Source organism: Malaclemys terrapin, chromosome 10 (assembly GCF_027887155.1).
Source record: "Malaclemys terrapin pileata isolate rMalTer1 chromosome 10, rMalTer1.hap1, whole genome shotgun sequence".
Classification (NCBI taxonomy): domain Eukaryota; kingdom Metazoa; phylum Chordata; order Testudines; family Emydidae; genus Malaclemys; species Malaclemys terrapin.
In genome coordinates this window covers 80850581-80877017 of record NC_071514.1, presented here as the reverse complement: position 1 = coordinate 80877017, position 26437 = coordinate 80850581, and the positions used below count along the sequence as shown (strand labels likewise).

The 26437-nt window shown below is 49.8% G+C and overlaps 2 protein-coding genes across 2 annotated transcripts; one reads left to right on the top strand and one right to left on the bottom strand.

The window, feature by feature from the left end:
• Positions 1-1572: 1572 nt before the first annotated feature.
• On the bottom strand, positions 1573-14748 carry GID4 (GID complex subunit 4 homolog). Its single transcript, XM_054042304.1, has 6 exons — positions 14446-14748; positions 10197-10256; positions 9068-9175; positions 7168-7269; positions 6302-6432; positions 1573-4395 (listed from the first exon to the last, which is right to left on the bottom strand). The coding sequence occupies exons 1-6, from the start codon at positions 14635-14637 to the stop codon at positions 4332-4334; spliced, it is 657 nt and encodes a 218-aa protein (XP_053898279.1). The 5' UTR covers positions 14638-14748; the 3' UTR covers positions 1573-4331.
• A 202-nt stretch (positions 14749-14950) lies between these two features.
• On the top strand, positions 14951-25671 carry ATPAF2 (ATP synthase mitochondrial F1 complex assembly factor 2). Its single transcript, XM_054042633.1, has 9 exons — positions 14951-14969; positions 15335-15508; positions 18818-18862; positions 19292-19437; positions 20095-20192; positions 21610-21690; positions 22279-22391; positions 24006-24121; positions 24929-25671. The coding sequence occupies exons 2-9, from the start codon at positions 15379-15381 to the stop codon at positions 25064-25066; spliced, it is 867 nt and encodes a 288-aa protein (XP_053898608.1). The 5' UTR covers positions 14951-14969; positions 15335-15378; the 3' UTR covers positions 25067-25671.
• The last annotated feature ends 766 nt before the right edge of the window (positions 25672-26437 follow it).

The window sequence follows — 26437 nt, the reverse complement described above, 5'->3', positions numbered from 1 at the left end:
GGCTGGGGCAGCACTTTAGATGGCCTTGCACGAGTCGTCCGCGTAGCACGTCCCCCACCCTTGCTAAACCAGAAGTTTCCCACATTCTTATCAAGCAGAAAGCTCAGGCTTCTAGAGTGGTTCTTCCTTTTAATGTGCAGGCCGATTGCCTTAGCTGCATTGTTCCATTTGCCATGCCATTAGCTTCAAGGGCTCTGCGACTCTGTCCACCGATTATTTTCAGATAAAAGAAATAGCCACTTAGGTTGATTATATAAAGCAGTGGTGATTTTTCATTTGTACAGTAGATAAAAGAACAGACGGGGCATTTAAATAATTAGCACTTAAGCAGATACATCAAAGCCACTCCACAAAACTCTTCTTACCCTAGTCTAGCAAAGAGGAACGTGCTTTTTATACAGACTAACACTGATGGTTACTAGAGGAAAAAAGTTGATTCTATATTATCTATTGGGGGAATGCCACAAAATGGTAACAAATCCTACCTCCTTTCCTCATGCACCAAGGTCAAAATATATACTGATACTGTAATTACCATAAAGACAGAACCTGTAGCAAAAGTACAGATTGAGCATGCCAGGAAAGTTGATTACAAATGTAACTAGTTTGATTGTTGCTTACAATAGGAGGCCCATTTAGATTTAGACTGGCCAAACATTAACCCCTATGTGTATAAGTAGCCCATTGTCAGATGTGTCCTTCAAACGACATAGCTGTACTCCAATAGGATATGGCTATATGAGAACTAGCCTGATTGTAAATGCATTAAAATTAAGTCTTTTTTAACTGCTAAAGGTTTAGATGGTATCCCATTAACATTTGGATTTAGTCACAAAGCTCTGAAACTTTAAACAGGATGCCATGGTGGGGGGAAAACCAGCATTTGTCCGAAAGTGACCATGGCTCCAAGAAGACAATTTGTTAGCACCTCTCCTCACAACCACTAAAGAAACAGCAAATGCAAACAGATTGATATGATTATACTAGTCAGCAAACATGACTCCATTCCTAAGCCACAAAAAAACCTTCCAGGCTTTCCAGGAAAGGAAAAAAAAATATATATATATATATATATATATATATATATATATATATATATATATATAAGCCAGAACAGCAAGATATGTAAACTAACCACAGCTAATTTTCCTGTAGTGGCCATGTTCCAGGTTTGATGTGTGGAGCTGTAAGAAGTGTGCTGTCAGTACTGTATCTTTAAGGCCTGGACCACTGTGTTTGGGAGGAGTCAGCAGACTTTTCAGCTGCCAGTCAGCCATTGTTGCTTTGAGAAAGAAGCCAAGAAAGGAGGGGGCTTAGGTGCAGGTACTTAGAAGTTCTATATAAAGCTAACAATCGGGAAGAGTTTTAAAGAGAACTTTCTCACTATGATAATTTGATTGTTAGCTTATTTTCTGCTTGCCATCCTATTCCAATTAAAGCCAGGGTAATTCACTTCAGACAATCAGTGGCTTATTGGATTCTCCAGCCATAAAGCTTGATCAGCAAGATGCAACTTGCTGTTCCTATAAAACAAGAATTGCTTTGATTTACAAACACACAAACAAGCGCTCCTTAAAATACATTTCTTTTTAATTTGGACGTTGATAGCTCTGCAAAATACTTCTCCCAGTCCCTTTTCCACAATTAATCATAAATATACTCAGACTCTGCACCCACGTTAGGGTGTTTTTTTTTTTTAAACTTTCACAAGACTCAAAGACCCACCCTCCCACTTACTCTCCCCAAGAAGTCTCACCTTGTTAGTTTTCTTTCACCACAATGCAATATAATTAAGAGTATTTCCTCTTAGCTTAAACAGTTTAAGAAAAAAAAAACAAGCAAATCAAGGCTTTAGAGAATAAAAGCTTCTCCTTTTCTGAATGTAAGACAATCCTTTTAAAAAAAAATTTCATTCCTTTGCAACTTTTGGATTTCAGCTGAAATATGCTTTATGTGAGGGGGAAGAGCCCCTTCTGTCCCAAATCCCTCTCAGAAACATCAAGTCTCAGTGGTTTAGGGAACACATTAGGAGAACTTCCTGATTATAAGATGACCCAAGGGACCTCCTGCAACCTGGTTTCTGCATGGGGCCACCACAATGTTTAAAGTTAAAGCCTAACCATAATTGTCACAAAAATGTCATTGTGATGGGTTGGGTATCAGTGACAATATTGCACACCGCTCCAGAGGCACAGAAACCACTAACAGATTAAAAGTATTTGCACATTTCATTCTTGTTAAAAGGGTCTAAGGAGGCGTCACCGCAGATGGGCCTGATCAGTTTTAGTTTGGAAAACAGAGAAAAATGCTCCATTCATATTTTGTGGCCACAACCGCCTTTTCCGAAATAAGACAAACCCCTCCCAGTACACAGGAGTGAGCCAGCAGCCCCTGTACTGCCAAGGTGCCTTATTCAAGTCATTGTGTCATCAGAATAGTGGACCTAGACAAGACACTTATCTCACCCACCCTGTCCTCTGGCTGTTATCGGAGATCATTTCAGCATTGGTCTTCTAGCCATTTTTTAACTCTGTTGTTGCTGTCCATCAAGACCTACAAGAAGTTAAGTTCCCTCATCCTTCACCTTTTTTAATACACCAGGTGGTTTCCCATCTAACCTTTAAGATGGAAACCTACTCCTTGCCTGTTTAGACAACTTTTCCCAAATGTGTCTTGAACATGGGTTTACAGCTAGGATAAATAGGGCCACAGGACTTTGACTATTATGTCACCGAGCAAATTAAACCGGTTCATTTTCTTAATGAAAATAAACCAAGTCCCCAATGTGGAATATACAAAGAGAGCCCACTGAGACCTGAATGCTTTCCCATTAAGGCTTAAACTATCAACTCAGCCTCTGCAAAATACAATACGGACACTGTGAAAAGGAAAAAAGTTAGTTAAAAAAACAACTTCACACTCCATAAGTGAAGGGCTTTGCTTTTTGATTGCAAGTGGCAAACATTCTTTAAAAATGATTTGCTCTGTTGGTACAAATCTCCCTTTTCTTAATAGCTTATTTTTTTTTTAAATAAAACAGCCAGAAAAAGGCAAGGTAAGTTGTCTCACAAAAGCCCTGCACGCATAGAGTATCATATTAAATATACAACTGATGCCAACTTTTAAAATGTCTTAAAAAAACCTCCCCACACACAGACACGCACACACTTTGGCACACAAGCCTTAAGTTATTTCACTTGAATGTTTCAAAGTTGTAGGACAGCCACTGTTCTTTTTGTTGTTTTTTTCGTTTTGCCTGGTATAAAGGTATCAAGCAGTGATGTTGGTGGAGCATGGAAAGTAGGTACAAATGCTAAACAGTTCACTAGCATCATTTCTGCAATGCTGCTAAACACTTGTACCAGGACGATTTTTCCAAAGCTGCTGGTTGATTACATACATATATATATAAAAAACTAATGTAGACATTCACTGTTTTCAATGTGAAAACAGTAAAATGTAATTCTGAATAATTGTGCATTTGCCATAGGGTCCTTGGGAAGAGGAACCATAAAAATATTTTTTTGTTGTTATTAAAAGTCTTTTTTATTTTTTTACCCTTAAGTAAAGAGCAAATATACACTTAGTAAGCAGAGCTCAGATCCACTTCTACTGAGGGCCTGGAAGTCTTTACATTTAATCTATTCCCCGTGGCATATCAAGACAAAGGAACCGCTTGCAGCTCAGAAGTGGCTAGCGTTCCTGAGAGATCTGCAGCTCCGGCTAACCTCATTAGCCAGTATGAGCTGGAGATTCATTAGGTCTTCAAGACTTGTCTGTCTCAGCCAAATGCTTCTGTAGTGGACTCTGCAGATCAGCAGTTCTCTCCGCTAGGCCAAGCCTCGCTAATGCAGCGACACGCCCAGGCTCTGGAAGCGGCCGAGCTGTCAGACAGAGCGACAAATGTGAACGGCCGCAGTTCTTTGTATTTCAACCCATACTAGGATGTAACATGAAACCATAAGTGCTGAGCTTATGTTTTCTTATTACTCAGAGGAGAAGGTGTTGATTCCAGCTAGGACCAAACTTCCAGAAGGGGATTGGGAGGAATTTCAGTGATAAAGAAACTAGCTGTGCAAAAAGAAAGTGCATTTAAAGGTAGCTTTAAAACCAGATTAAAGATCAAATTGCCACTTGGCGGGAGGGAGACTCCAGCTCCTGCAGCCACGCTCCTTGGGTCGGATGGGCTGACATTCATGCTTTCTTTCACAAGTCCGTTGGGCAGAAGAGAAGCGCGTGTCCCCCCCACTCCGACAGGGACACATCTCTCGTGGCAGATCACGCTCTCTCCTGCCCGGGTTCTTTTCACTTGGCATCATTCTGTCCGCCTGTCATCGGAACTCATAGATGGGTGCACTGTGCTCAGGGACATGAGTTAGATTCAGAGACTGATACCTGAGAGGAAGGAAAAACAGGGACGATAATGACAAGACATAATGAGCCATTTCCCCTTCCGACCTTTCCCTGAGCTCTGCGTCTGTTCAGCTGGTTACACTTTAGGATCTGACCATTCGACTTCAGAACGGACGCAAGCTCTAAAACGCGCCTCTTCGACTTAATCCGGATTGTCAGCCCCAGCACTTTGGATTGGCTACAGCTGGTTGTATTTTGCTGCAATTCACAAAACACTTTTAAATTAACGTCTGACACATTCAGAAAAAGCTGCACCCACATCAAGGGCTCTCAAACTCTTAGACCGTTCCATTCATCGCTGTGCAGACGTCCCACCCGTTCACAATCACCTACCAGCTCTGGCCGTTGCTTACTTTCCTAATATTGCTAAAAATACAGGGCTAATAGTCTTTTCAAGCTATCTAGCAAAGGAGAGCCAGCATCCTAGGCCTTGCCTGCTCACCACGGGTCCGTGGCAGAGGCTCTGCAGACTGGGATGAAACCTGACTGAAGGTTGTAACAGCAGAACTGTTAGCTACGAGAACACTCTTCACTCTCTTTTCAGAGGGCCCTTGCCTGCCTTCTCCACAGATGCCTGCTTTGCAGTTGGTTCTACCCAGGGCAGATGCAGAGTGTTGGGTGCATGGAAGCTCAAGTCAGAGGAGATGAGCAGAACAAGTAGTACAGGGGAGGCCAATCCTGGAGTGGCAAGACTGTATTACTGTCCCCCGCCTCTTTTACCCTAGCATGGGAGAGGCTTGTGACTTGCTAGTGCGGAGGACACAATCTTACCGAGCCCACAGGCAGCCTCCGCGCCACTGCTCAGGAGAGCACCTTACTCTGCATCTTGCTAGAAGCACGGTGCACCAAGGCCGTAGCAGCGCAGCAAAGGCATGGCCAGCAGTTTGGCTCCGGAAAGAGCCTCTTGCACGGTGGTTCCTCCATTCCTTCCCCATGAACTACAGAGATTTCGGGATAGTAAAGATGGAGGGGGGCTAGCTGTTCAGGAAGCCCGCACCTGCTGTATGCGTGGAATTACTGAAGGGGTCAAGTTAGCAGCTACTCACCACAAGGCTTGACGTCAGTTATTGGGATGGTGTTACCAAGATGGGGATATTAATAGAAGGGCAACTCTATAGCCAGTCAGAAAACCCTATTCACAGTATCTAACAGTGCCCCCAAAGCCTCAGCATCGAGCAAGAGCCAAGTCCAGGAGGCAGCCATGAGCCCATGACTTTGACCTGCTGGTGAGCCCTGCAACTAAGTGGGCATCAGCACACCATGCTAACAGGGCACGCGGGGAAGGGAAAACATCCCGACAGGCAATCCTGAAGAGGTTAAAAGTGAATCGCCAGCATCACAGAGACAGTATTTTAATCTCAAGATGCCGAGTGTTCTTCGCTACGCCATCATGTGTAACACAAGTCATGGCTTCCTCTCAACAGCGGGCAGCTGAAGAATGAGGTCACTCGGGTAGCATACAGTAAGTATGATGCCAGACAAGCAGAAGGAGGGAAAGAAAAGCTTTTGACATGTAGCAATAGTATTTGGCAGCAATTCACCAACAGCTGCCAGACCTCTCCACTTCAGATCTTCTAACCTTGATTTTACTGTGCTCCGTGGCTAGTGACAGGTATGTGAACGGGCAGAGCTGTCAGACAGAGCGACAAATGTGACACCACTTTTGGTGCTGGCACCTACAGCTGACCTAACCACACACCGTGTAGAAACTCTCTCTCCATGCGAGCCTGAGTTTCAGATGCCGGGGCTGTGAGTAGGGCTGGTGGAAGATTGTTCTTTCAGTAGCACAGTAAGGTCCTACATCCAATCCCAGGGCTGTGAAGTGACAGAGGAGCCCAGACACTGCCAGCATCCTTCAGCCTGTAGAAGGGAAGGAAGCTCCCCTTACCATTCTGAACTCCTGTGGTAGTAATAGCCCTCTATAGATGCTGCAGACTTCTGGAAGCTGATGTAATAAAACCCAGCAAAGGAAGCACCGCTGATGTCTTTGATCGTGTGATCTGGGACTAGGAACTGCTCCTGCACAAAAGGTAACAAGGGTTTGTATTTAAAATGGATTTGAACCTTTGCCTCCTGGAAGTCCTGGGGTGCAGATTTGCACTTGTTATAAGTCAGAGGGGCCGAGCGCTGGAAACTGAACAGAGAAAGATGTCAAGTGAGTATTTCATAGCTGTGAACTCATTTTAGTCATCCCAGCATGGACCAAAGGGACTATTCAGCATGTATATAGTGACCATTGTACCCTTTCACAAGATCTCCACTACAACAGTCTTAAAGGGACACTGTCCATTTGCAACCCAACCTGTTTTAAAGAACACATTAGAAGTCGTTTCAGCTCTATCACCTGCTAATTTGTGGTTTGACAATCACATTTTCCTATTTTTAAAGACAGCGATTTTCTCCCACTGTAACAGCATGAAAGACCCACATAAATGGGAGGGAACAAACTTAGCTACCCAGTGGAAACAAGGAAATTGGCTATACAGTGTGTCAAAACCACACAGCCAAAAAAGTCTCTCTTATTGCTTCCAGCTACCTACATGTGTTGAGTGGTGCAGAATAACTCGACAGAAGTGCCATTTTTAAGATGTTTATGTCTCTCTCAAGCAAGGAGGGATAAATCCTTAGTGTTGCTACAGAGACACCCTTCCCGGAATTTCATTCTGTATGCAGCGCCCATGTGTTTCATGTTCTAAGTGTTGGCAGTTTCAGACCAGCTGGCTGGGGGACACACATCTACAGGGAGTTTTTTACCTTCCACCTCATGAAGACGTAGTCCCCGTTCTTCAAATCCTCGTAATCAAAATCATCTGAGTTAAATGTTTTCGCATATTGGTAAAAGGCCTGGAATTTCCCCTGAAAGCACAGGAAAAACAAAAATCAATTCCTAGAGCACAGCCGACTTTCAGTTAGCAGAGTTTATGAAGGGAAGAACGTGTTACCAGGTAAGAGACTCTGGGAACCTCGCCCTGCCTTGTCAGGAATGGGAAATGGATGATCCAGTAGGATTTTTGGTTTTTATCTCCAAGTTTGGCAATTTATGATTTCTAAGCTATTGCATCACAGATTCAAGCTAGACTAGCTAGCCAACTTGCCTTGATCCAGGGCAGGCATCCATATCAAAAGCCACCACTGCTTCTGGGCCCTCTGCTGGCAAGTCACAGCAGAGGCATTAGGGATGGAATCTGAACTCCCCGTGTTCTCTCCAGAGGTGGCTGAAGATCGTACCCCTACAGCTACTCCTCCTGTAACTGTTCTGTTGTTAAAGTAGTGGCCCCAAAACTTTTCAGGATCGCCTCCCGCCCCAGCCAGAGATGGGAGTGGGGCTACAGCTCCCAGGGTGGGGGAGGATCGTGTACAGGGGTAAGGGGAATGAGGCTGGGGGTGGGAGTGGGAGCGGGGGCGCGGCCTGGGGTTGCAGGCAGGGCGGGGCTGCGTAGCGCTCCCTCCTTGCCCCCTGTGTGGGCTGGCCCGGGCCCTGCCGCACCACCTCTGAATATTCCTCCAAGCCCCCAAGAGGGGCCCGCCCCACAGTTTGGGGGACCTCTGTGTTAAAGGTTCTCAGTTTCCAGGACTGTCAAGCCAGCACCTTTCACCAACAATCGAGAACATTTTTAATGTTAAGGACAAAACTCAAAAATACTTGACTGCAGAAATCCAACATCCCTTCATCCCTCCCTACAGGAGAGAGAGGGCTCCAATGTCTAAGGCCTGCTACAGTTTGTGAAATGACTTCAATCAACCTGCAAGTGAGACTCTGGGGTATAACCAGCTTCAGCTGCGAAACACACAGTCGCTCCTTATACTCGCTGGGTAGAGACATGCAACTCACTGCGGTGAAGATGGGAAGGGATTGGTGCCCAAGAGAGGTACACCAGCATACATGTGAAATCCACCCTCAGTGAGGAGAGAGAATCCCCCCACACAGGAGAAATCCCCTAGCCTGCCTCTCCCTCAGCACAAGTACTATATTCCATTAGGAACTGAGAGGCAGAAATTCCTCCTACTCAACAGGTATCTGTGTTGGTCTCTTCCACTCCACTCCACTCCCCCTAGGCCCTACTCCAGATGTGGTCCCATCAGCCAGAAGATCATTATCATTCGTTCTCAGGAACAGATCAGAGATTTTGGCTGGCAGCACTTGTAAAGTCTGCAAAGAAATCCTCCAGCCAAGTCAGGGAAGATCAGAACTGACATTCTTGATCTAGGGGCTTGTCTACATGGGTGATTCTTGCACGGACACAGCAGCACAGATGTCACTGCACTGCTGGAAATCACTAGTGCTGCACTTGGGTAAAGAGCGACTTGTGCCAGAGGAGCTTCCCCCCAGTTTCAAACCAGCTGAGTCATGCTGGTGCCAGTCACTTTTTTCACCAGTACAGAGTGTCCGTACTGGTGCAGCAACATCAGTGGAGCTACATTAGTAGGAATGAAAAAAAGGAAAGGAAAGAATCCCTATGTGAGAAAGCGACCAGGAGAAAAGCCTAAGGAGAGAACTTTTCAGGCTGTCTTTGTATATCAACAACAAAGATACACCACAACAAAGCCTTCATTGTTTCTTTAAAAAAAAAAAAACATTTGCACACCCCTTTTAAACAGTTAACATGTTTGGGGTGGTTTTAGATCTGTAGTTGGTTCCAATATGTTTAATTACCCAGTGTTTACGATCGACGTCTTCATCCGCATCCCATTTCCGCGTTAAGAAGGGGTGTTTTTTACTGATTATTTCCCCTTCAAAGAAAGTGGTAAGGGTCGGGTATTCCTAGGAGGAGGGTAAAAAAAGATTAAAGATTAAAGAATTTTGCCAACAACAAAACAAAAAACTGGGTCCTGTATAAGAGAGGAGACACACTCAGATACTGGCTAGCATTTCAGCAAACAATGACACGTCAGCACCAACCCCCCCAAAGTGGTCGGAGAGTTCGGTCTGATGTCCCCCTCTCTCTGCTTTGCACCTTACTTTATCCCGTTCCAGACACTTCTAACGGGATGCCCCTTCCCAACTCTCTCCCATAGCCAATTTCTTCCATTCATCTCTCCTACACTGGTCCCCTTGCCCGCAATCTGTCTACTGACTCCCCACACCTTTAATTTGCTCCTTAAGAAGGAATCAGAGGCTATGGTGAAATTAAAGAAAATGGTGACAGATCAGCCAAAGACATACAGAAGAATCAGGCTGGATGGGCTTCCCCTGCTCACATATGTTGAAGCTATGATCTACTTTAGAGTTCCACTGCGTGGAAACTCTCAGCGAGCTCTACAACAGCGGGCAGCCATCGCGTATCATCAGCTGAAATAAGGAGCCTGTGTCAGGAGAAGCTTGTGAGGAAAGGAATGCAGAGGTAGAAAGAAACCTGGAAATCTGCATGTTAAACCAGTCGTCTTGCTGAATGCCTGCGAGGTCAGCTGTTAATACAGGCAGGTCCTACATGAAAGGTGTGGAAAGAAGAACTTCAGGAAGATCTGGCTTGTCTGGAGGTTTGGGGCAACAAAGATACATGCACAACCAATTAACTGGTGATGGCAAAGTCAGGTCCGCTTCAGCTCAGTCCTTACAGTGCTGCTATCAAGTTAAAACAATTTTTAATTAAGTTGCTACAAAACCATTTATATTTGGTTTACACTGTGTAAAAAAAACAAAGGAAAGGGATTAAGGTACCCAACAGTCTTCTTAATTATGGGCTCAACCTCACAGACCTTCATACCTTTAGCCAGAAATTGGAGCAGAGGCTGCCCTTCACTCCCACGGAGTATAGAAAAGGAGTTTAGTAACACGTGCTCACCTCTGTAAGGCCTTTAATCTTCAAGTATCCACAAAGATAGGAGTTTTCCATATCCACATGCTAGGACAGAGAGCGGAAAATCTGTAAGTGTGTGTATCCAGGGACAAGATACCCAAGTTGGCCCAATGGACTTTGGTCTCAGCTCTGTTAAGGATGGTACAGAACTGCATTGCCCAGCTTCGTTCATACGTCATTCACGTTGATCACACAGTGGTATCTGGACTCAGGAGAGAATCATTTAGAGGTATCCACTTTACCTTTTTTGCAAGAGGGCTGGGGAATGTCTCATGTGCTTTCAACTAATTAATAATACGTTCTACTTGTATAGCACCTTTTTACCCAAGGATCTCAAAATGTTTTAAAAAGATGGGTAAGCATCCCCGTTTTACAGAAGGGGAAGTTGAGTTGGAAGTGAAGTGATTTGCCCAATGTCACAGCACATCAACAGAGCCAGATCTCCTGATTTGTCTGTCACCTGCTCTAACCACATGCTACCAGCAATCTAGACATCTGCGAGTGACAAGAAGGGAGGGAACATCCTCAAATAATCAGATCTTTCTCCCTCGCCACCAGAAACTCTGGTTTCATCCTTGGCTTTGATGGTGACTGTTAGTAAATCTGTCTCTCATCACTTCCATAACGTGACCCACCCCAATGAGTTCTCTCTACTTATCTGGCACTAAGGCCTGGTCCCTTCTAAACAATCCCATCACTGCTGCACACAAGAGCCTTCTCTGGAATGTCTGCCATCCGGAAAAGTCTGCATGTACCTCTCTTCAAACTGTATCTTAACACATACCTGTCTCCCATTCCCAATGCCTTCGTTTCTCCCCCGCTTCTGACTGAATGCTCCATTTACTTGCCATGCAGTGTCTAATTACTGGGATACTTCCATTTCTAGAAACTTCTGCTCGGAAACCCACAAATCACCAGATCAGCTCTCAAAGCCAAACGAAGAGTTTGAAAAACCCTGACATCAAAGGCAAAAATGCAGCTTTCCCATCTGTAGCTAATTAAGTGCAAATAGTTCACTGTGCTTATGCAGAATAATTGTAGTTAACTCCGCCCCTCAGATGACATGCAAAACATCAGAGTTGAAGCTAAAAGGCTGGGTATTCTTTGGGCAGAAGAAGAGCTGTAATGAAGCTGATCTGCCATAGGAGGACTCCGTTCCAGGTACTCTTGTGCTGTTGACAACCGTAGCACTGTATGGGAAGGTTGACAGTGTGGTTTAAATGCTACTCGTGTCTGCTGACCTTAGGACTTTGACATCGTTCCACAACACTGACCAATGCATCAGGCTTCATCATAGCTCTCATTATATAAACCACCAGATCTTTTGCAATCCAGCTGGAAACAGAGCTGTAACAGGCAGCATGTTTTATAGCAAGAGCTTATCCGGTATCTGGCTTGCCACTTATACACGACCCTACATCTCGCCAGCCCTGCCCAAAGTGATCATGCCAGTGCCTACAACTAAAAATAAAGCACGGAGAAACAATCACTCTAAACAGGAATGGGAGGGCTGCAGAGACAAGTGCTCATTTAAAGAGATCCCTGGAGCACAGCTGGGCCCAACAGCTGCTCTTGCTATACTCTGTTCCAGGACTGATTGCTTCGGTTTGCTCTGACCCCCGGTCTACACTTACAATTTATCAACCTCACTGAGGGCTGTGAAAGAATCACACCTGAGCACCGTAGTTAAGCTGACCTAGTTCCCAGTGTAGAAGCAGCTAGGCTGACAGAAGAATTCTTCTGTTGACTTAGGCTGTGTCTACACTTAAACCACTACAGTGGCATGCTGCACTGCTTCAGTGTAGACCCTCACTACAGCGATGGGAGGGTTCAATCCCCCTCCCTGAGTGTCCATTGACCGAGCACTGGGGGTTTGGTCAGCTTAACTACATCGCTCAGGGGTGTGGATTTTTCACACCCCTAAGCAACACATCTGGGTCGACCTAACTTTTACTGTAGACTTGGCCTCAGCTACTCCTGCCCGCAGAGGTGGATGAACCACCGCAACAGAAAACACCCGAGCGTCGCAATAGGAAGGCCCACACTATGGCACTGGAGCAGATGTGGCCGTCGTTCCCTTGTCAGCGTGAGATCCAAAGGCTTCAGAGCCAGGAACTAGACATGCAGGGATGGTGAATCTCAGGGCTGGAGAGCTGAAGTCCCAGGGTGAGCCCCTGAGGGCCAAACCACCTGTGGTGGCTGGAAAACCTGATGTCTGGGGCATCTTACACCCAGATGACTAGTATCAAGTAGTTTCCTCCCCAGCCCTCCTGATGCAGGCTGGCCTGGATTGCAGCTACCCACTCAGCCTATTACTCACCCACTCAGCCAATCCCAGCTGCTTGCTTTTTCTTCCTCAACTGAAGCTGAGGGACAAGCCCCCAGACTAGCAAAGGGTTTTGTTCATTTACTACGTTCTCCATGAAGGATGAGGGGGAGACATCATTTGCTGAGGAGATTTGCTCTAGCTCATGCAGGGGCAATCTGGGGTGGGGGCCTGGTGGGTCCCTAGAGAGGTCTCCCTTGCCTCGCCCAGCTCAGAGGCTGTTCTTGTCAGTATTACAGCTGCCCTTGTGTTGCAGGCCTGGATTGGGGGATCCACCTGCATCACCGCCACCTCGCAGGTGCTGCTGGCCCAAGATACATTTAGAGCCATGAAGGCCTTCCCAGGATGGGAAGGGTCCCTAACTTCCCCTCTAAGGTGCCACAAGTACTCCTGTTCTTCTTTTAACTTCCCCTGGACGTCCACCTCACAGGCACTGATCTCTGAGAATGAAGTGTTCTACAGGTAGGGTGACCAGATGTCCCGATTTTATAGGGACAGTCCCGATTTTTGGGTCTTTTTCTTATATAGGCTCCTATTACCCCCCACCCCCTGTCCTGGTTTTTCACATTTGCTGTCTGGTCACCCTACCTACAGGCAGGGGACCCCCATGCAGAGGTCTCAGGAGGTAGCAAGTCCTGATCTGAGGGAAGGGGTGCCCTGGGGGGAGGGTGGGGTGCATGTGTGTGTTTTGGGGACAATGTAGATCCCAGTCTCTGCTAGAGAAGGTATGCGAGGGAAGGGGGCCCATGTGGAGATCTCAGGGAGCGGGGGTCCCAATCTAAGAGAGGGAGATATTTTAAGAGCAGATATTGCACGTATTGGATCCTCATCTCTGTGAAATGGGGGGATTAGGGAAAGAGGTCTCCATGGGGTGGTCTTTGGGGGAGGGTCCTCAGGGGGCAGTGGGTGCCTGGAATCAGGGGGGCTGAGGTGCATGGGGGTCCAGACTCTGGGGAACAGGCATCATTCTAGGGAGGCCCTGGTGGGGCAGGGGGTGCTCAAGAGGATTCCCAAGAGGTGCTCTAGGAGAACAGGGGGGATCTTGGGAGAAGGGCCCTAAGAGGCAATACAGGGAGTACTGGGGCAGATCCCAGGGAGGAATGAGTGCTCAGGAGGGTCCATGGGAGGCACCCTAGAATGGATTGAGGGGCGCCAGAAGGGAGGATCCCAAGGGGCACTCTAGGGGGAGGTCTCTGGGAGGGGAGCAGAGGATGCTCTGGGGGGACCCCCATGGGGAGGACCTCAGGGGTGCTCTGGGGGATCCCAGGGAAGGGTCACTCTAGGGGGACCCAGGGAAGGACCCCAGGAGGGAGCAGGGATGCTCTAGGAGGTCCCCAGAGGAGGGGTGCTCTGGGGTCCCCAGGGGGAGGACCCCAGGAAGGGAGACGAGGGGTGCTCTGGGGATTCCTGGGGGAGGACCCTAGGAGGAAATGCAGGGGCCACTCTAGGAGGGTCCCTGGGAGGGGAGCAAAGGATGCTTAAGGGGGGTCCCCAGGAGGGGGGACCTCAGAGAGGGCACCCTGTGGGGTCCAAGGGAGGGGGGACTCTAGGGAGAGCTAGGTGAGGACCCCAGGAATGGATGCAGGGGGTGCTTTGGGGGGTCCCTAGGAGGGGGGGATCTCGGGTGGGCGGGGGACACTCTAGGGGAATCCAGGGGAGGACCCCAGGAATGGATGCAGGGGGTGCTTTGGGGGGTCCCTAGGAGGGGGGGATCTCGGGTGGGCGGGGGACACTCTAGGGGAATCCAGGGGAGGACCCCAGGAAGGGATACAGGGGGTGCTCTGGGGGGGTCCCCAGGAGGCGGGGCGCTCTAGGGGGGGTCCCCGGGGAGGGGGCGCTCTGGGGGTCCCGGGGCGCTCCGGGGGGGGGTTCCCGAGAGGCGGGGCGGGGGATCCCCGCGGGGCTCACCTGCATCACCACCTCCACCTCGTAGGCGTTGCCCTTGCTGCGCTGCTGGCCGCGGAACTTGGCGCCGCTGTAGAGCAGGGAGGTGGCGACCCCGGGCTGCGCCGTGTTGATGGGGGGCGGCGGCACCAGGCTGGCGGCGGCCCCGCGGCCTCGGGCTCCCCCCGGGCAGCAGCACTCGCTCCGCACCGGCATCTCGGGGGGGTCCCCGGGCGCCAGCGCGACACGGGCTGCGGGGAGCCGGCCCGGCCGCCTTACCGACCCGGGAACTCGCCGGTACCCCCGCCGCCTGGCTCAGGGCCTCCCGGCGGCGCCTCCGCACATGCTGATTGGCCCAGAGGGCGCTGCGGGGGGGGGCGGGGCGCCATTCCCATTGGTCTATGGAAGCCACGTGGGCGGCTGCAATGCCCCCTGGGACTCGTAGTTTCCTGTAGGTCCCAGTGACGGTGCACTCGGAGGGACAAACTAGCGATTATGATGCTGATTGGACGTCGGTGAGCAAGATGGCGGCGCCCAGGGGCAGAGAGGTTAGCTGAGCAGCGGGGGAGAGGGGAAGGCGGCTGTTCCGCAAGCCGCGTCCGTGCGGCCCCTACAGGGAGCGGGAGAAGGGCCTAGAGCCCTTATAGACTCTATAGGGTCGTGCAGGGGATCCCGTGGGGGTCTGTCTTTGGGGCCCGGTGATCCCGGCGGGGGCCTTGGGGAGCCCATCAATCCTGGCGGAGGCTCTTGGGGGGGAGGGGCGTTGATCGGGGGGTTCCTCTGCGGGGGGCCGTTGATCCCGGTTAGGAGCTTTCTGTGGCGGCATTGCTCCCAGCCTGGGGTTCTTGGGGCGCGGGGAGGCGTTGATCCTGGTGGGCGGCCCCGAGTCACTAGGAGCCCAGGTCTTTAACAGGGCCAGATCGTCCCCATCGAGCTGTTGGTCGCTGCCTCCCGAGAATGTGGCGCCGTTGTCAGCGGCTGTTCTACGCCTGGTCGCCCCAGACCCCACGGCTGTGCCCGACTCCTCCCGTTGGGGGCCCCAGGCTTTCACTGCCGGGCACGGCACGGACATACACCCCGCCGACAGGTGAGGACCAAGCTGGACAGCGATCCTGCGGCACACGCGGCAAATTTCAACATGCTCACGTCCACATTGCAGGGATGTTCGTCCGTGGTGGATTTAGCCAGTCCTAAAAGCTGGCTGCAAACACAGTTTATGAGAGGGGCATGATCCCCTATTTACAGAGGCGGGCTCTGGCTTGTGGGCCCCAACTGAACCTTTGTAGCAGTAGTTGTGGAGACCCAGGTATTTCAAGCCTGACAAGGAACATTTATTATTCACATATGTGCAGGGCACTGCAGAGGCAAAAGAAAACCACATCCCTGCCCCAGCTTGAAGTCTAATGCCTCATGCCTGCTGCTGACAGTGTGAGTCTGCTGCTGTGCCTGCATTCGGCCTCACAGATGCAGCAGTGAGCACGTGCTGTCAGTTCTATTTTAGGTACTGCTATTACCTCAGTCACCACGGTAGCGGAGTACCTCACATTGTTTAATTTATTCCTTCTCACAACCCCCCTGTAGGGTTAGGCAGTGCTGTGATTCCTCACTTTATAGACGGGGAACGGAGGGAAAGAGAAACCGAGGTCACACACAAAGTCTGTGGCAGAGCAGCGAATCAAATCCAGGTCTCCTAAGTCACAAGCTAACACCTGCACCACTAGTCCATCTTTCCTTAGTTGTAGAAGTGGCGCTTTAAACATCTTTCCCCTGTGGTTTCAGTGGTTTCTACGAGGATGGTGAAATTTGACCCTTTGTTTCTCATAAGCCAAGACCCTGAACTGGCAATGAAATGCAAGTCCTGGAGCCCCATTAAAACAGGACTAGGGGGTGTGTCTTGTTGCAGGATGAAGGCCTTGGGCGCATGTTTGAACAGTCCTAACAACATGGCATTCTTTAAGTCCCTTGATCCTGCAACTGGCGTGGACTGGGCAGACTCCCTTTGCCTTCACTGGGACTCTGGAAACCCAGGGGCCTGCGTGTGCAGTCAGATGTAGGAAGGGAGCCATAGTCCAGACCCAGTAAGGACATGGGTTTGGAGAGGTAGCCCATTCTCCCTGCTTTGTGTGGGAAATGGAGCCAGGTGTCTGTCTGTCTGTCTCTGTAAGTGGTCCAGTCCTGTGTTAACACAGACTCGGATCTGGATCCACACTACAGACCCATAGCTCCCAGTTTGGAACTTGTTTATCTGCTGTGCTCTGCATGGCCTCAAAGAGCCTGTCTTCCTATGTTCATATATTACTCCATTATAAAGCCAGATGGAACCACTGTGATCATCTAGTCTGGCCTGCGTAACAAAGGCCCTAGGATTCCCTTGAATTCATTCATTAATGTCGCGTGTGGTTTTTGTTTGGAGCGGGGAATACTGTGGGTGTGACGGCTGTCAGCGCCGGGATCTAGCTGTGTTACGTGTGGGCGCAGTCAGGGAATTAGCAGGTGCCGTTCATGCCATTTAGAAGTCTAATGGTTGTGCCTGGCAACAGTGCAGGTGCCAAATGGAAACTGTTTCTAAAACTGGGGCCTGCAACCCCTAGTGGTAGATTTGCTATTGCACCAGGTGGGCTCCTGGACATAACAGGTGCAGCGGGAGGGAGATCCTCCGTTTAAAGGCCTGGAGAAGAGCAAAGAGATCAGTGCTCCCCCAGTATATTAAATTGCATGCTGCAGTGTACCTGGCATCTACGTGAACACACTCAGGACATGGCTTCGTGCGTTGTGGGCAATGCTCCTGGATCCAGCCAGAGGGCATTCAGGGCAGGATGACAGGCTAGCTTGTTGCTGTAATTTAGGGGCTATTCTAGACTCAGGCACATCATTGGCTTCCGTCTGAAATCACACCCGAAGGAGCCGTTTTAAAAGCTGGCTGGATATTGGTGACCCACCTAAGCTACATGGGAGTTGTAGCTCCTGCTGATTGGAGTTGCTGCATCACTCCAGCAGGTGGAACAGCTTTGACCAGCTGAGCAAAGGTCCTGACAGGTCACATAACTTTTGTTTCCAAGACAGTGTCCAGAGAGCTGGTCGACTGACCCAGAGCTAGTTTAATATTCAGTCCGGCAAAGAGGGGCTTCGGTGGTAGGGATTGCACCAGCATGTATTCCAGGCCTGCTCTGTGCCCTGGGGTCTCACATCTCTTTAATATTATCATCTGTCATGTTTATTATAATAGTACCTATGGGCCAATCAAGGGTGGGCCCCCACTGTGCAAGGTGCTGGACATACACAGAGTAGCAGATGGTCCCTGCCCCAAAGAGTTTACAGTCTAATTAGACCTGACAGATGTGAGTGGGGCAGGTAGAAGAGTCAAGCAGAGTGGACACTGGGGTGACAGCAAATGACATGTTAGTGCCACGTTTTGTTTGGTTTTGTTTTGTTTTTTTGTGGTGGGTTTAGTTAGGAATGGATCAGCTAACTGGAGAGAAAAGGGCAGGGCAGGGGAGAAGAGGGGCCAGTGTGGAGAGAAACAGGTGAAGAGACTGGGAGAGCAGGTTGGAGCAAACAGCTGATCAGCACTGGCACAGACAGTCCAGTCAAAATTGCTGCAAATTCTCTGAGTGTCCTGCTTCGGCTTTTCCTGCCCTGATCAGCTGGAGTCTCTGGCTCCTCCTCCCTACAGGTGTCCCCCCAAGGCCACCTGGTGTGAGGGAGGAGAAGCAGCACCTGGTCCTAGTGCCTCCAGAGTAAACCGCATTTGAGAGCTGTATGTAGAAAAAGATCTGGAGTGCGTAATAGGCCAACACCGTATTCCTCTGTTGAAATACACAGGACAAGGATTGCTTTTAGGAGGGAGGGAGTCGAAGAATGGTGCTATAAGTTGGGTGTCTTCCTTCTACCTGGGCACAGTTGGGGCTTAGAAAGTGGGCGGGGGGAGGGGTTAAAACTAGAATGGATGACCCAGATGCATCCCTGGGGTGACTCTTTGGCTTCAAAGGGCTCACAGCAGGGCTGAGCCGGACGCGTTACTAAGCCAAATAAGCCATAACGCACCTGTCGATGCCCATTGCTTTGTGTATGGGTGCCGCACAACAGGCATGAGCCTACAGCTGGGCCTGGCGTGCTAGAGGGAAGCAGCTGCTCTGCTTAAAGAGGGGCCCCTGGTTCATGGTGAGGCCTCTCCCAGGACAGGCCTCGCACCAAAGCTCTGAGGCAGGTCCAGAGGGACTCGGGCACATGGGCTTGTGTAGAGGGACTCTGAACCAGCAAGGGAGGGAGGCCAGCTGTGCCATGCTCAGCACTGCCGAGGAGAGCCGGCATGTCAGATCCGCAGTGGGCGGGGATGAGGAGAGGGGCTTGACTGTCATTCTCGCTGCTTTCTGAGTGGATGTCATTTCCCCCCCAGAAAGGAAGAGGTTTTACCAGAACGTTAGCATCTCCCAAGGCGAAGGTGAGTGCTTCCGCCAGGAGTCTGGCGGGGTGTCCACACATGGCCCTTGGTGTGAAAACCGGGCACAGGGAAGGGTGGTTATGGAACGCAGGCCCTGCCTACCGGCGGATGCTGGCCAGGCCTGGAAACCAGACCTTGAGAGCCAGCTTTGTCACAAACCTGGTTTGCCCTTTCCCCATTGGCTGGCAAAACCATGGGAAGGGAAATGGCTTCCAAGAATGGTTCTTGGAAATTCTTTTCTGGTAGAGCGGGGCCCCCAAGACCTTCAGTGGGGAGACTCCTGGGCCAGGTGTAACACTGGCCTTGCCCGGGGATGAGTTTGCCCCCTTCAGCTTAATCTCTGAATCTGCCCCCTGCCTGGGGGTTGCACGTGGATCCCTCGTGTGCTTTACCCTGGAATCCCGCTGGGTTTCTAATCTGATCCCCCAGGTGGCTTTGAGATAAACCTGGACCACAGGAAGCTGAAAACGCCCCAGGCCAAACTCTTCACTGTCCCCAGCGAGGCCCTGGCTATTGCTGTTGCTACGGAATGGGATTCCCAGCAGGACACCATCAAGTCCTACACCATGCATCTGGTGAGCGCCGTGGGCTTTGGTGGAAGGGGAGCCCCAAGGTGGGAAGGAATCTAACAAGTGGTTTTGCTGGGGCCATTGCTATGGACAGCCTCATCTTGGATAAAGGTGGAGCATAGCCTGCTGGGAGCTGTAGTCTGTGCGGGCCCCATCTCTGAGCTAAATACATAAACTAGATTGATATATAAAGGGGCTGAGACTAGTAATTTTTTTTTATTTTATTTTTTTACACTTTCTTGGCTTTTGCCTGACCCACAGAGCTGGGGCAAAGCGTGCCTCACCCGTTAGTAGCTACTGGGTCTAACCCCAGGATGAAAAACTGCCCCCTAACATGGGCCAAACTCCCATGTGAATGGGACCTGACTCGCAGCTGGAAATGCTTCTCATCCAGATTATTTTACCTCAAGGCCTCCAGCACGCTCCTGTTCTGTCACTGCTCACAGGAGCACTGTGTTTGTGGGCCTGATCCAAACCCGGGAAGATTCCCATCGCCTCTAGTGGGTTTGGACTCATTCACCTCCCGGGCTAGGTTTTGCATCACTATCCCTTAATCTGTCGCTAGCACAATAAGGATTCTTCAGCTGTTGTCTGGGACCTTGTAAAATCAGAGCTGCCGCCTCCCCAGGACTCTGGCTGGTGTAATTGCCTTTTGTTTTGCAGACCACATTGTGCAACACAGTTTTGGACAATCCATCTCAGCGAAACAAAGATCAGCTAATCAGAGCAGCTGTGAAGTTCCTGGAGACAGATACTGTCTGGTAGGAAACTGAATGGACTTGCAATTCACTAGGGAAACCTCTGGCTTAGAAGCCAGGCCAGTCTCATTGCATTATTATGGGTTATTACATCTTCCAGCTGGGCAGACCGGAAGGGTGACTAGAGGTTTGGAAACACATTAAGCTGGGTGACTGGTTGGCACAAATACAGCCTTTGGGACAGACGCCCTGGCTTGAACAATGTATCTGCCCTTCTCTTTCTGTAGTGGTACAGCCCCGGCAATGACCCCAGTGTGTAGTACATCCCCTTGAGCCTCGTAGCCAGTGTGGATCAGAGGACAGGCCCCTTCTGAAAGGGGACCAGCACAGAGCCACTCCTTAGGGGTAGAGGAGCAGAACTCACTCATAGTGTCAACATACTGCCACCCCTTCTCCCCCAAACTCACAAACCCCAGGGAGATTTCACCACCCGCAAGGCGGGGCCAGTTCAGCCCTGGCATGATGGGGGTTCAGCTCCATTGAGACTTTGCCCTAGGCCTGAATTGCTCCCCACAAGATGTTGCTGTCTGTAAGAATTTGGCAATGCAAGAGTCTTGAATTTAGCTATAAGGAGCATGGCAGTTTCCGTGCTCGGCCTTAACACCTGGTTTGCTCTAGAATTCCTTTCTATTGTATTTTATTTTTTCACTGAACCCATCGGCCTGCCCTGTTGAACTCCAGGAGCTCCGACCAAGGGGCTTGGGCTCCTGCTGTCGTGTAGACATTCGGGCTGGAGCGTGGGCTCTGAGACCCTCCCCCCTTGACAGATTTTGTGGAAGTGTTTTTTTAAAACAGATCGCTAACAAGTTTGTGCTTCAGGGGTCAGTGCCCCTACTCTGACCACTGGACAGCACTTAATCCCGCTGCTGATTTAGGGCCTGATCCAGTGTGCACTGAGGTTGACTGCTGGCCCATTTGGTAGCAGACAAGTCAGTGGCCTTCCCTGTGCCTCGGTTTCCCCATCTGTAAAACTGACTCATCTTTAGGCAAAGTGCTTTGCGGCCTGTGGCTGCAGAGGTCTCTCGTGGTGTGAAGCAGAGCTGTAGGCTGGCACTCCAGCAGGCTGTGAACAGCCCCCACAGTTATGTCAGGAGGACACAGGCACAGACCTGGAATTGATATCACAGCATCAGGCCCTAAATTTGGGCAGGGCTGTTGGAGCAGCATCCCTCCAGACAGGGATCAAGAGCTGGCTGGTTGTCTGTCCAGCAGAGGGCTCTGGATCTGGGGGAGGGTCATCAATGGAAGCTCTTTCTTTCCTTAGCCGGCAGCATCTGCTCACTTGCAGCTTACGGTCATACTGGGCTCCCCTTGCCACCCCCGAAACAGGCTTAGCTGCCCGGTGGGTTTGCTCCACGTACTGCGTGAAGAAGGCCAGTGATTTGTCTGTGAAGGCTGTTTTCTTGTTGCAATGGTCTAGCTACAGGGTGGAGGAGCCAGCCGGCCTAGTAGAACTGCAGAAGAATGAATGGGATCCCATGATCGAGTGGGCTGAGAAAAGGTAAGAAGTCAAAGACTTTTCCCTTCTTGTTGCTAGCTGCCCTCTCTGTGGTATTCCAAGGGTGCTCATCACTGCACTCTCCGAAAACCAATCATGCTGGTGACAGTTTAGTTCACGAGCTAGGCTGGGGCCAGGCCGTTGGGCCATGGAAAGAGGCACTGTGGGGTACTGAGGAGGCTTTGGAGGGCAGAGACTGTACCTAAAGGGTGTCAAGTCTCTAGCAGCGAGGAGCTGCTGTTGGCCAGTCTCCAGCGTGATGTCTTGGTGACCTCTTCACGGTGTTTCTCAGCCCATCGAGGAGGAAGGGAATTAGGCTTGTAAATTCCATAAGCAAGATCAGATGTTGCTGCACATGCAACATTGTACTGACTGGCTCTGTGAATGAATTAGAGCGGTGCAGTGTGGGTAGGAAATGTCCCCACATAGACCGCGAGGGGAAAAAGCAGGTATAACCCCAGCTGACATCCGTGAGGGTCATATCTGCTTATGCCAGGGCTAAATTTAGCCAGAGGCTTGCTTCATAATGATACTGAGGCTCCCGTGCCTCCATGACCAATCGTTTGTCTGGTACCATCTAACTCATTCCAGGTACAACGTGGAGATCGGCTCCTCTACTAGCATCCTGGGACCCAACATCCCAGCCAGGACCAAAGACACTTTCACCAGCCATTTGGCATCTTACAACATGTGGGCACTGCAAGGTACTGAGGACGACTTATCTGGTGTGTCCGTCCCTCCAGGGTACACGAAGCACCGTTCACATATATGCCTTTTCCTCTCAGAGCAGTAACCAGCACAACAAAAACGTTTTGGGGAAGGAAGGGAGACTTGAAATCAGTGGGGGAAAACAAAGGGGGATTGTAGTTTAAAAGAAATAAATCCAAGCTAGACTTTTAGCTCTAGCTCTGTACGGCAGGGGGTCTCTCTTCACTGTACAAAGTCTTGTTGTATTAGGCCCTGATTCTCTCAGAACTACTGACATCTATTTTTTTCCTCAACATGACATTTTCAGGTGATTTTGGTCCAAAATTTAGGCTCTGTTACCAAGAAAAGAGGTTTGAAACCCCAAGTGCACAGAAACGATTTTATGGTTTCGTGACTTCCCCCTCCCACCCCCCACCCCCCCAGTAAATGAAAACCCCTTGAGTTTAGATTTAAAATGTAAGAGCTGTGGTTATTGGCAGCCCAGCTGTTCTACTCTTGTGCAACTGAACGAGATCCAGAAAGTGAATGTGACTGGAAACGAAGGTGAAACTAACTAATCAGTTCTCATTGCTCATCCTCCTTGAAGCGCAAGATGCGAATAAACAGCAAAAATGGTGAAAAGTGCCCAAGACTTTAAAAATTCTTTCAGGTCAATGTTAAATATTTTAAAATGGATTTTTACCCCGACACATCCCCTCTTTATTCCTTGTGTCATTCTCCTTTCAAAATAAAGATGTTTCAAACAAAGTAGACTAGAAACCCACCGGAATCCCTGGCTACCTCGTCAGAAGACGATGAGAGACACCGAATTCCTAGTAGAAAAGTGTGCTCTCTGTTCTGATTTCAGGGCCTCCAATCCTTCCTGCAAACATTTCTGGTCACCTTCTGTTTACAGCTTGTGTTTGGGGTAAGGTCAGGGGTGCTTCTTTTAGTTGGTATTTTGGCACGTCTGTCTTCAGCTGGGGAAAGCAAGGCCCCAGGCCCCAGCTGTTGTATTCCTGGGCAGTCAGTTGACTATTGATCCCAAATCTGGCCTTGACTCTAGCTGATCACTTAGCTTCGATTGAGCATGATTCATGCTGCTCTGTCTCCCCCCTTTGCCCTGTACATGGGCCTGATTGTCAGTGGTGCTCAGCACTTCCAGCTGTCACAAATGCTCATCATCTCTGCAGATCAGGCCCCTTTTTTTCTCTCTCTCCCTCTCCTAGACAGTTGTGTGTGTTCTCTGATCTCCTCCCCAGCTCTTTAGCGGTAAGAGGTGAGCTCTGCCATCCTGCAGAAGGGAATCCTTCCACATTTGTATCTAGTGGTGTGGCATTATTACGTTATAAGGGTGTGTTTCAGAATGAGAGAAAGCGGTTTGCAGTCAGAGATGCAGCCATTTGCATCAAAGTAACAATAGATCCTGATTAGCAACAGAAATTTCATGTGTTTATTAACTGTGGACTTGACTCTGTAGAGTGCATTGATCCAAGGTGTGGGGGATCATCTACCCGTCTGATCCTGCTGACCATGTTATGCCTTGGCTGCACCTTCAGAAGGTGTGAAGATGCCGATGTGATTTTGTATAACTAACTGTGGTTCATGTTTGATATTTTCCCCCCTCCCAGGTATAGAATATGTGATTGCCCAGTTGAAATCTCTGGTTCTGTCCATGGGAGTGATTGACAGACACATTCCGGTAGAAAAAGCCGTGCTGCTGTCTCGCCTGGAGGAAGAATACCAGGTAAATTATGTTCCAGAGCAACCCTATCATTCAAATAGCGATAATCTCAGCATGACAAGTGATCTCCCAGCACAAACGACTGGCCACAGAACTGCCTGCTATTACAGGAAGAACAGGAGTACTTGTGGCACCTTAGAGACTAACAAATTTATTAGAGCATAAGCTTTCGTGGGCTACAACCCACTTGTGCCACAAGTACTCCTGTTCTTTTTGAGGAGACAGACTAATACGGCTGCTACCCTGAAACCTGCTATTATAGGAGACGTTCACTCCACCAGGCTGCCTCTGGTCAATATGGTTTGAGTGTTCAGCCAAGTCACGTGATGAACAGCCAAAGGCGCTCTGAGTCCAACCTGCTGAGGGCTTTGGATTTCTTTCGCAGAAGTTGGACTGCTGCTTTTCGGCCCTCCTCCAACCTGCAGTGCAAAGCCCAAGGATGGTCTTTATTCTGTGTATTGCCCAGGCCTAAGCACTTGGCCAAGGACTAAGTTAACGCTAATGTGATTATTGTGAACAGAAAAAGCTCTGTCCTTGCACAAAACCATCCTTGACCCAAAGTCCAGTGAAGTTAATGGAAGTCTGATTTGAATGAGCTTTGGATCAGGCCCTAATACGTTGCCTTCTGTAGCCCCTTTCACTTGAGGGTCTCCGAGCGCTGGGCAGGCACTGGTTAGTGAGGCTTTGGTGCCACTCCTGGGAGGTATTATCTCCGTTTTACAGACAGGAAAACGGAGGCCAAGAATTCCTGAAGTCCAATCCGCTTTCTAACGAACTCTTGAGTGAGCTGCTTGTTCTCTCTTCTCTCAGATCCAGCGGTGGGGCAACGTGGAGTGGGCCCACGACTATGACCTGTACGAGCTGCGTGCCCGCACGGCTGCCGGGACCCTCTTTGCTCACCTTTGTTCAGAGAGCTCGACTGTAAAACACAAGCTGCTGCAGGACTGAGGCTCTGGGGAGTGACGCGTCAGGCAGAGCCGGAGAATGCCCAGTACAGATGACAAATGCAGCCGGGTGGATTCGAGCCATTGGCCCGGCAATCAGCGCCTGCCAGCATGGTGACTTAGCACTGAGAGGGCCATGACTTTATGATGATTCCTAGCGGAAGCATTTCTTCCCTAGCTTGGCTGGTGCTGGAGGATGCCAGTGACTCTCAGCAGCCCTGACTTTTGTTACAAAGGAAGTACAGTCTGAGCTCCCTTCAGCCCCAATTAAATGCCCTGTCCCTGGCCGTTGCCACAGGCTGCAGCTCAGCCAGTGTTTATGATCACTCAGAGGGGTAGCTAGTCTACATTCTACCCTCCAAGGCTCCCAGCCGTGGGGCCAGCAGCCTGGCAAAAGGGCTTCGGTAAGGCTAGGCACACACTCCAGCATAGGTCCCGTCTTGGCATCTGCCTGCCCGTGGCCCACGTTTGTTGCTAAAATCCAAAGTCATATCCTTGGAGACAAGACCCAGCTGTACCTGTTCCTCACCCAGTAATGTGCTTCTGCCCCTGTGCAAAGCTGAGCTCAATCCCAGTTTGATTAAAGGCGTCTCCTGCTAGATACCGGAAGCCAGTGCGTGTGGTCAGTTATTTTGTACTTCCCCACCGCACTGTGGGATGTGCGCTGCCTCTCTGCCCAAGAGCGCCCAGACAGCAGCAGAGCCATCACTGATTGACAGCTGTCTGCTTCCTCGCCCGCAGGCTTCGTCTGAGGATCTCCATGCCCAGTGCTCTGTCGCAAGCACCGGCTCACCCGCCGAGGACTGGACAGGAGCTCCCCCTTGTTTTGGACTAATTCTAACTCCCCAACTGTCTGAGGCCCTGATCCTGCAATGGCTTATGCACATGCTCAACTCTGAACTCGGAGCAAACCCACTGACTTCAGTGGGACTCCTAATGCGTAATATGTATTGAGCAGGCACGTATGAGTTGTGGGATCAATGCCTATGCCTCACCAACCAGGCCTGTGCTGCAAAGTTCTGATCTCACCTGCCTCTTTCCCCCAAGTTCAGGGGTGTTTGGCCCCTGGGCTTTCATTTAGGCTTGTCTCTGAAGACTTCAGACTCTTAAAGGAAAAGAGAATGTCAGCTGGGCAGTTGTTATGAAAACCTCCTATGAGCACGATCACCCCTGGAATCCTCATTTAGAATCCACTTCGTTTTCAGTTAACACTCGGGGGAAATCAGTAGCGCCAGCACTTTCATAAGTGACCACAGACTGGGGGCCCCTTCATTTCTGGGTGCCCAACTACACGTGTAGAGCCTGACCTTCCAGAGGAGCTGAGCACCCGCAGATCCCATTGATTTCAGTTGGAGCCACGAGTGCTCAGATCTGC